The 10,800-nt window shown below is 36.0% G+C and overlaps 1 protein-coding gene across 2 annotated transcripts; it reads left to right on the forward strand.

Moving 5' to 3' along the window:
- The first annotated feature begins 969 nt into the window (after positions 1-969).
- On the forward strand, positions 970-9,757 carry LOC132303821 (protein STICHEL-like 2). Of its 2 annotated transcripts, XM_059801250.1 has the most exons (9): positions 972-1,326; positions 1,596-1,644; positions 2,203-3,918; positions 4,012-4,231; positions 4,412-4,597; positions 4,762-4,962; positions 7,069-7,813; positions 8,934-8,991; positions 9,442-9,757. In XM_059801250.1, exons 3-9 carry the CDS (start codon positions 2,278-2,280, stop codon positions 9,511-9,513), a joined length of 3,123 nt encoding a protein of 1,040 aa, XP_059657233.1. In that variant the 5' UTR covers positions 972-1,326; positions 1,596-1,644; positions 2,203-2,277; the 3' UTR covers positions 9,514-9,757. The 2 variants fall into 2 exon arrangements, with proteins under 2 accessions (XP_059657234.1, XP_059657233.1); XM_059801251.1 differs by lacking the exon at positions 8,934-8,991 and having other exon boundaries at positions 970-1,326.
- Positions 9,758-10,800: the final 1,043 nt, after the last annotated feature.

The raw sequence follows: 10,800 nt of genomic DNA on the forward strand, positions 1-10,800 counted from the left end.
ATATGATAACTTTGTAATACTGATAAAAAATTTATGATAAAAAATTAAAGGTGGTTGAAGTTTTATGATTTTAGTCTTCGCTTAAATTACAAATATATTTTTAAGAAACCAGAATTGAAAGACATATAATAATAATAATAATAATAATAAAACAATTTCATGTGACGAATGGGAAGTACAAAACTACAACTATGCATATGCCTCGATAGTTCAGTGGGTAGTGTCTCCGGTGAATTTTGGGAGTGCCAGATTTTGATTCTCTGCATTTACTAATCTAACTTTTAATATTTCTTACTTTAAAAAAAAAAAAAAAAAAAAAAAAAAAAACTACAACTATTATCATCACACTGCTCATCATGAATTTCACATGAGATTAGTAAATGTCAAAATTATCATTGTCACATGCACGTAAAAGTCACAAGGAGTCCCTTGACAATCCAAACAAAATCCGTTGTTTTTTTCTAAATAATTAGGGAAGGAAATGGAACCCCTAATTCCACACTAGCTCATCCCTTTAGCATTTGGAATAGCACATTCTTATTTAAGATATGAGGCGATTTTTGGATAATTAAAAAGTATTTCAATTATGAGTAGTGCTACATTCTCCGACTCACAATGGGGTAGTATTTTTACAACATAAGTCGTGCAAGTGAGTGTAAAAAAAACAAAATATAAGTTATACAAATTAAAGTAGGAGCACGTACACGAAACGGAAGAATAACACCTTTTAGAGGGAGAAGATATCTGGGGATACTATAACCATGTAAACAAACACTACCACAGTGTATTTCACGCGCTTAGATGGAGTGTGAACTAACTCTATATCATCCGACCAGACCCACAGCTTTTCGCCAAAAAACCAAACTAACTGAAACCGTCAAAACTGAAATGACCAAAGCACCCCCTCAGAGCTCAGTCATCGAGGTCCCCCTCCTCTTTCTCTCTCTAACTCTGCAGAAATGTGTGCAGAAGGAACAAGAATTTCTGAAACCAATTTTCATTTCGTCCTGTACACGTCGGCTTTGAATCTTCAGAGCTGTCAATGGCGTGTTTATCACCCCTACTCATTTATTACATTTACCACTCTGCCACTCACTTCTCGTGTAGTCTCTTCGTCTCTCTATCTCTATCTGTGCCACCACTATATGTCTATATCTCTATCTCTATCTATATCTATATCTATACATCTACATCTATACACTCAATGCTCAACAACCCTCACCAACTGTTCTAGGGTTAGGGTTTTACCCTCCGTTTATTTCGCTCCCATTTCAAACTTCCTCAACTTCGATGAACTCCGATTCTTCAATCAATCTACACCTACAGGTGTGTGTGAGTTTTTCAAATTTGTCCTTTGGTAATTTTTGTTTTTTACTTCGTGTCTATAGTCTATAAATGTTTTTTTATTTGATTAGTTTGAATTGAAAGATTCTCTCTGGAGAGTCTACTCTCTCTCTATACTTTCTCTCTCTACTTGCTTTCCTTAGTGAGGGTATGTTTTGAGAAATGAGAAGAGGCTGAAATTGTTTTCTGTGTTTGTGATGATGCTGATTTTGTGTTTTGCTGGTAAATGACTCTGTTTATTCTTCTTATAGGTTGAAGAAAGTGAGTTTCCGCTTCTACATTGTTGTTCTCTAATAAAAGGTACTATATATGCATACATTGTGTTATAGTTTGTTTTTCTTGTGTCGTTTTGCTTTCCATTTTCCACTTTTGGGGGTGGTTTTGTCCTTGTGATGTGAAATCAGTAAAATCTGTTTTTTTAGAACTTATTATTATTTTTGCATTTTAACAAAAAAATTCATTGTTGAATTAAACTAGCATCCTTGCTTAATTTTTGCTTTATTTGAGTTATTGTTGAATATTGGGTTTCTTTCTAATTTTTTTTTTTTTAATTATATTTTATTTTTATTTTGTGCCTTTGCTCCCTTTTCCATTTTAAGATGTTCAGTTATTATGATGAGAAATCATTAAAACCAGTTTTCTTTTTATTTTAAATTATATTTTAAATTTTTTTTTTTTTGTAAACTAAAATAGCATTTTTGATTCATTGGGTGATCATTGAATTATTGGGTTAATTTCTAATTATAATACTAGGTTGTTTAGGAAATAGAAGCTACAAGACTCTGCTTTTTGCACTTAGTGGAATGACTTTTTGGGTGCTTCTTTTGGTGATTTTGTTATTTGTTTGTGCACTTTCAGGTTGGAAATGCAGTTACTTTTTATTGGGTCCTGAATTTTGACTTTCTGATATATATAACCTTAATTTTGAAAGTGATGGATGAGAGGCGGCATTCCGTTGATATCCCTATTTCGAAAACTCTGTTAGCACTTAGGAGAGTAAGGTCACTTAGGGATCCATCAACTAACTCTTTGAGCAAATTCTCTGCTTTGGTTGATAATTTGAATTGGGAGACAAATTCAAGTAATGGGATTACTCTAGGATTTGTCAATGGTTGTGAAGAAGGTGGCATGGATAATAATGTTATCTCAGGATCAAAAAATCCAGGCTTATATGGACACAGGGAGGAAAATGTTAGTGATCTTGAGTTGTATTATGGTTCGAGAAAACCCAACTCTAAGTTTATTTCATATGAAAATTCAGGTTGGGTTGGAAACACAGGTTCTGTTTCCCTAAGGACCAAACATGTTGTAGGATCCGGTTGTAGATCATCAAATCAGGAAATGGGTTGCGGAAACAAATCATTAAGCAAAAGATATTGCAGTGATTATAAGGACAAGGGATTGGACTTCACATGCATCACACCTTCTAGTGATCATTTGGAGGGTGAGGGTTCATCTAATGAACCAGTTGGAGGATCATTGCAGACAGAGAGAATAGATCTTAATGCAACAAAGCAGAAATACCAATATAAAAAGCAAGTTATATCAACTAGAGTGGCATCGGGTGATGTCGTGAGTCGTACAGGCAGTCCAAGCTTGTCCATGAGTGATGGGCGATTGGGAGGGTCAAGTCGCAGCGCATCTTTATATGGAAACGAAGATGTTGATCTTGTAGATCACGATCATCGTGGATGTGGGATAAGCTGTTGCTGGTCAAGAACCCCAAGATTTAGAGAATCAAATCTTCCTTCTGATGTAGAAGACCAGCCACTGTTATCAGGGGAAGGAGGCAGCAGACATCATTCTGGACAAGGAAAGACCTGGAAACACATTAATAGTGAAATCATCCAGTATTCAGAAAGTCCTAGAAGTCTCAGTCTGAAATTCAGACCAAAATCTTTCAATGAGCTTGTAGGACAAAATGTGGTAGCAAGGTCTCTTTTGAGTGCCGTGGCAAATGGGAGGATCACTTCCTTTTATCTCTTTCATGGTCCCCATGGAACAGGTAAGACTTCTGCCTCAAGAATTTTTGCCGCCGCTTTGAATTGTCTCACACTTGATGAGCATAGGCCATGTGGTATGTGCCGAGAATGTCTCTTGTTTTTTTCTGGAAGAAACAAAGATGTCAAGGAAGTGGATTCTGTGAGAATCAATCGAACTGATAGGGTTAAATCTCTTATTAAGAATGCAGCCATCCCTCCAGTTTCCTCAAGATTTAAGGTTTTCATAATTGATGAATGCCACTCGTTACGAGGACAAACATGGGCAACTCTTTTGAATAACCTAGGGGACCTTCCTCGACACGTTGTCTTTGTAGCGATCACTCCCTACCTTGATAAGCTACCAAGAAATGCAGTGTCACGGGCCCAAAGATACCATTTTCCAAAGATAAAAGAAGTTGATATTGCAAGCAGATTAGGGAAAATCTGTGTGAAAGAAGGACTTGACTTTGACCACATGGCTTTGGAGTTCATTGCTACTAAATCTAATGGTTCACTTCGGGATGCAGAGATGATGCTTGAACAGCTGAGCTTGCTTGGCAAAAGAATAACAATGGCTTTGGCATATGAACTAGTGAGTGTTGTTTTACTGTTCCTCACTTATCCTCGTGTTGTATCTCATCTTGTTTGAAATGTTCAATTCAGTTTTGCTATTGCATTTCTGCAGATTGGAGTTGTTTCTGATGATGAATTGCTAGATTTACTGGATATGGCTTTGTCATCTGACACATCAAATACAGTTAGAAGGGCAAGGGAGTTGATGAGATCAAGGATTGATCCTATGCAATTAATATCTCAGCTAGCAAATCTCATAATGGACATTCTTGCTGGAAAATGTGAGGAAGTTACTTCTGAAGCCAGGAGAAAGTTTTATGGAAGACACACTTGTAAGTAGGGTATCTTTGTGTATAAATAGTTTTTAGTATTTCACGAAGTGCATCACGTGGTGGGAGCATTTTGTTTAATACGTCCATTCCTCATTTCAGTACTGTATGTTTACTTTTCTTATTGCGATATTGTCTAAGGTGTTGATTTTATTTTATTTTATTTTATTTTTTATTTGGTAGCTGAAGCAGATCTGCAGCTACTTAGTAATGCGCTCAAAATACTCTCCGAAACAGAGAAACAATTGAGGACATCAAAAAATCAAACGACATGGCTCACTGTAGCACTTTTACAGTTAAGCTCTGCAGGATCTTGTTCCTTGGATGCAGATGATTCGAGGTTGAGTGTGAGAACAGTACACCCAAGAGGTGAGGATGATTGGATTACTTCAAATTTATGTATGATTTTTTTTTGCTCAAAATATGCATTAGTTTCACTGCTTGATTATGTTCAGATTCGTGATTTAATTGGTTGATTAGGTCCAGAAAGGTTAGGTGCAACTTTTACGTCCAGGTTCTGTTTTTGAATGCAGGTGGTGATTTTGGCTGCACATCATCTGCGGATCTTGTCACTTGTGCATGTTGCAATAATGAATCACTGAAATTAGGAATTCAGGATGGTAAAGAAACACTGGAATCTATCTGGAAGAGAGCTATGGAATTATGTCAATCAAATTCACTCAAAAACTTTCTCAGGAAATGGGGAAAGCTGTCTTCTGTTTATTTTAACCATGGTAAGTGCAAGGCGCAAATAAATTTGCTTCACTCCAACTCCAATTGTCCTAACATGCCGCCCTGAATTGGATGATAATGCATAACCGAAAGTGTCTTATCAGTGGTTCAATCTGAAATATAATAAATGGAACAGAATAGAAAAAGGTCCACGCTATTGACTCTAGGCTTGCTTTCGTAATTGAATTGAACTTTAATTTATATTCTCTCTTTAGGACAAACAACAAGCGATACAAAAACTGTGATCTTGGTTTTTTATCTAAAATTATTGTGAAAAGTCATTACATTGAGTCAAGGCAGATAAATTCGGACTCATATCTAATATGCAGTGGCTTTTTCATCCAGATGGACTAAATCTCATTCGAAGGCAAGATATATACAGTTAGAACCATATAGGTATGGATTTTATAGGATACTTCTTTTGTATTGCCTCCCTGGATACTTCTTTTGTATTGCCTCCCTTTTCTTGATGTCGATGTTTAGGTGATCCGTAACCATACGTTCTATACAACCTCTAGGACAAGTGCCTTTTGGCTTTCCCTGTGTTGCCTTGCTTCTTAAATGGCAAACATAGTTCTCTTTAGTCATTACAACCTGCATTAGTGGCTTTGATTGTGTTTGACCAGACCATGTCAATTAATTTTCTAGCTTGTCTTGTATTGGTGCTACAACCTACTTCAGATGGGATGTAGGCATTCCAATTATATGCCGTCTTATCCAGCCACTCTGCATTATCTATTCCCTGATTCTAACAGTAAAAGTGCTCTTAGAATGATTTATATATTTCCATAACACTTCAGAATCTCCTTGCTACTTGTCTCGTGCTGCTGCTGTGATTGGTTCTTTTCATTCTCTATCCCTCTCAATGGTTGAACAACTGTAGCAACAAAACAAAACAAAAAAAATGGTTGCTTTGGTAAGGTTTGTGATGGGTGGATTCAACATATTGCATCCTGAACTTCGACCAGTCTAATCCGAGTTCAACTATGATCTCAACCCACCTTTAACATGATACAGATTTGGAAAATCTCCAAAACTTTTCTAGACAATCATCTATACTAAATTATGTTCTAATATGAACAGGGTAGTCAAAAGAGAGAGAGAATTAATCCAAAACTATGGAGAGTTGGTAGATTTTTATGCTTTTCAGAGGATGTCCGTGATTGTTGTGACAATATATACATACAGTTGATGGGAAGCATAACTCATGGGATATTTGGGGAGACACAAATTAGTGTGATTCATTTCAACACTAAAGGAAGCTGGAATAGACTTGTTGGATGGCATGAAACTGAATGAACAGTTTGGCTAATTTGCTGCTACATGTTTTCACTGTATCGAGTAATCAACTACATTAACAATGTATACATTGGTTTGACCATGTAAGCTGATTTCATCTCAGGAGCAGTTGAGTACTCTAATTTTTACCTAAAAGGTTTTTATGAAAACCATGGAAAGAAAATGAGGCTTAATGCGATTTTGATATATATAGTTAGAATTTAGGCTTTGGGACCTAGTGATCAGGAGTTGCCACCACTTGACTCGGTGTTTATTTTGAATTGTTCACACTAGGTGATGCACCCAAAAGTGTGTTTGGTTGTACCTATAGATGGCAGTCATGGGGGTTTATACAGGAAGTTTGGTTGCATTAAGTAAGGCGTAAAATGTACATCTGACCTAGTCACATCTTTTGTTGAGTCCAGGAAAAACTTCTACATACTTAAACCTATATCCATCTTGATAAGTATTTGGTCATAAAATTTGTTTTGACCATGCGTAGTTTACTTTTGGTTGCAAGTGCTGATGCGGCCATCCTATTTCTCTCTGATCACAATAATTTAGCATGACCAGAGTGGAACCCTGCCTTTGTATAGTATAAACTTTTGCCAACCTTCCTATTTTGGTAGAAATGTTGGATTATTATAGTGGTACCTTGGCTTTTGGATTTGGTTTTTGCACATTTCCGCTATTGGGTAGCAGCAAAATAAGGTGTCAACAGTGATGGCTGATCTTTCATTTTTATCATTTTTATTTTTGGATTTTGTTTATCTGAAATGAGTTATCCGATATCCACCTATTCTTTGATTGAGATATGGTTTACATTTCAGGTCTGGCTGTAGCTGAATTGGAATTCCATCATCCTGACTATGTTGCTAAAGCAGAGAAGTCATGGAAATTGATTGCAAGCTCGCTTCAGTCTGTACTGGGTTGTAATGTAGAGATAAGAATCAACCTTGTAAATTGTGGTTCTATTACAAAGTATGCCAAAGTGAAGAAGCCATCCTTCAGCTTGTTCAATTGTTCACGTAGAATGTGCCCCAAGTCACAATCCACCACTGAACGTGGGAGTGACCCATCGGATAACTCTGATTTAACCTCTGAAAAAGCCATGATAAGGGACAGATCTGTTCAAACCTGCTCTTCTGATTGTGGGTCTCAAATCTCACATAATTGCTCTCACAGAAAAGAAGCGGCTAAGACTATAAGAAATAGTGAAGGAAATGCACTAAGCATTAGAAAGATTACGCCCCAAAAATTACTACCAGATGATTTTCCAAAGCATGGGTCCGGAGTTGATTCTTCCAAAGAAGAGGGAAGTAACTGTGGTTGCCAGGCTATATCCGCTCAGGAGCCAGAGAAGCAGCCAAGCTGTTTCTTTAGAACCTTGAAGCTTCATAAAAAGTTTCTTTCATCAGACACTTCACAGATGGTCCGCTTGAGAGTCCAGCCACAAAACAAGCTTCTGTTGTCTATTCCCAGAGAATCTTCTGAACCATATTTTCAAGCCGCAAATCCTTATATTTTCTCCAACAGCTCTAACAATTACAATAACTGCTCCAGGGATGTTGTTGGGTAAGTAGTTCTGTGGTCTTCTTTTTCTTTATTAGTTCCTTTATTTTGTGAATGTTACATAGCATGACTTGAAAGATGTAGACTTCATTAAGAAAAGTGACCCAGGCCCGATGGTGTAGAAGTGACCTATGGAAGCAATAGAGGCAAAAATACTTTGGACTTACACATGGGTACTCCCCACCATCAATGTGGGGCCCTTAGCTCGTAGGCTAAATCTCATCAATATGTGCTGTGTTGCCAGTCACAAGTATCTTTAGTGGGGCAGCACAGATGTCCTAATTTTGACTATTTGCTTTTAGTTCTATTATGAATTAATGGTTGGGATCTCAAAAGGGTAGAACTATAAAGGTGTTATATTATGTCGGTTTGATTTATTTTGGATGATGAACGGTGGTTCCATGAAGCGAACACTGATGAATGTTACATTTATGCAAATTTGCCCTCTGGTCATCCAAGGGATTTATGGTTAAGGCCTTCATTATCCTTCTAGTGTGTTGGCTGCATAGGATAGGCACAATTAATATATTGACTTTGGAGTATACGCTGCTGCTTGCATCCACAATGTGGTATGGTATAAACTAATCTTGAGGGTTAACTTACAGTCTCTCCTGACCTGTCTCTGTTATATCTATTCGTCTTTTGTGGCACCATGAGCATATTCAACTGATATTCACTTAAGGCTTCAATTTTTATCGTTTCATAATAGGAATTGCATGTTCAATTCATATGGCTTTCACCAATAAAAATGGAGATGCTGTCTTGCAGAATTTCAAACTGCATAAGTAATAATTATCAGTCATAAATTGGTATATTTTCCTGCTGGGACCATGAAGTCTAGTGATATATGGGTAGCAGTAAATAGGAAATGCAAAATTCTGCATTCGTTTTTGTGTGTGCACTCGCCAACTTGCTATTCCCTGAGACTTTATTGTTGTGTACACCCTGAGCCCGTCCCTAATATCAGTGCCGGCGTTGAGCCTTCTGAAACTGAATAAAGTGTTACACTATTACGGAAAGGTTTTTCTTAAGCCATAAAAGTTATGCTGTCTTGTGCTTTGTAGAGTCCGATGATAACTATTGAATGTTATTCTTTTGCTTTTCTTTGTGTACTTGTGGGCAGACCAAGGGAGGACTCAAAGTTTCATTGTTCAAGAACCCTCACGTTTCCCTTTAGGAAGGTAAGTATACTGCAACTATGTGCATGTATCTCCGTTGTTGTAAGTTTAAACTCGGAAGTCCTAGAGGCTGGTATGTTATATTCTAATTGTATGTCTATTATTCGGACTGCATCATGGATCATGTCACCATTCTCTTAGAAGAACTATGTAGTGGTTAGGTGTGGAATTAAATAGGAAGCTGCAATCTACAACTAAAACAATCAATAGCAGACTGCAGTTTGTGTCTAAAATTGCTTTTTAATTAACCCTAGATAGAGTTCTTGCTTGTTTATGAATTATTTCATCCTTCTAATGTTAAATCCTTAATCCAAACAATGATCTAGAAGTGAATATTACGTATAAATGATTGATGATCGATCCAACATTGCTTGTTGGAACACCCTATATATTTAGCTTCATCTGAAAATTAAAATTTTCGAAGAGTATGTAAATAGTGCATTGAACTTGCAGGCTTGGCAGCTGAGGCATCGATCACAAAGAGCACTTTTGTTCGAGTGGGTTCTACCTTGCACAGCTGGTTAGTAGTTCGGCAGTATATTTTGGATGGCAAAATTCTCCGGTGATTGCAAGGACACGTTAAAGAAATTCATGCCTCGTGCATTCTGCAAGTAATGTAGCCGTAGACCTCGTAATCACATGTTCTGCCGGTGTCATCATAATTTGGCATTGTAATATGTTTTTGTGCAGCTGAATTTGGGGTGCTTTTGGAAACAGAATGATATTGTTTTTCATATTACTTGTATAGATAAATGGAGAATTTAAATGTTGAGAGAGAATGAAATCATCTTTTGTGAGCACAAAAGAACCACAGGCTGGTGACTCTTTTTTCTTTGCAAGCAAAATTTCATGACATAAAATTGGAAGACATATTCAGAACTAATTAAAGATGGAGATGTAATATCAATTTGACAATAATGTAATTCAGGCTGTACCATTCCAAACACCCTATAGAAGTCATTATTATGAAACATATAAAACATGGCTACGTAGAAGGAGAAATTATTAGATGATGGCGCACCTCGAATACTTTGTGGTGGTTCATTGCGATTAAGAAAAGTGGATGACGGACTTCTCCTATATATAGCATACAACATGTGATAAATGCTTCTGGGGTTTGCGACCTAGGTTGGGATAAAGGACGGAATCGGAATTTAACTAAGTAATAATTTACAAATTATATACTTTATATGTATAAATAAAAAATCTAAGTCCAGGAGTGTTTTAGAAAGAAAAATAAATTTTAAATGGACACAAAGTAATATTTTATTAATTTAGTGGGCTAGCATTTTATATATTTAACAAATTATATACTTTATATGTATAAATAAAAAATCTAAGTCCAGGAGTGTTTTAGAAAGAAAAATAAATTTTAAATGGACACAAAGTAATATTTTATAAATTTAGTGGGCTAGCATTTTATATATTTAATTGCCTGTTTGGCTAATGTTTTTGTTTAGTGTTTTTTGCTTTTGCTACTATAATGTATGGGAAGCAAAAACACGAAATATGTTTAGTAATGTTTGTTGTCATTTAAATAATACCGAAGTGCTTCTAAAATTAAGGTCAAAATCATAAACATCAAAATAATGTTTTTGTTTGCTTTTGCAATGTAGCAAAGTATTGTTCAAAAAAAAAAAAAAAAAAAAAAAAAAAATCTAAAATAACATTTTTAACTAGCCATTCAAATTTTCAAACTTGCTACATTTTTTACCAACACATGCTTTTCATTTTTGCTTCTAAAAATCTAGTAACAAATTTACGTTGCCAAACAAGTTTTGAAATAGTGTTGAACACATTTTAAAATAGAAA

The sequence above is a fragment of the Cornus florida genome, unplaced genomic scaffold, assembly GCF_030987335.1.
Source record: "Cornus florida cultivar Cherokee Brave unplaced genomic scaffold, ASM3098733v1 CherokeeBrave_3.0.0_Hap2_Chr04, whole genome shotgun sequence".
Lineage (NCBI taxonomy): Eukaryota > Viridiplantae > Streptophyta > Magnoliopsida > Cornales > Cornaceae > Cornus > Cornus florida.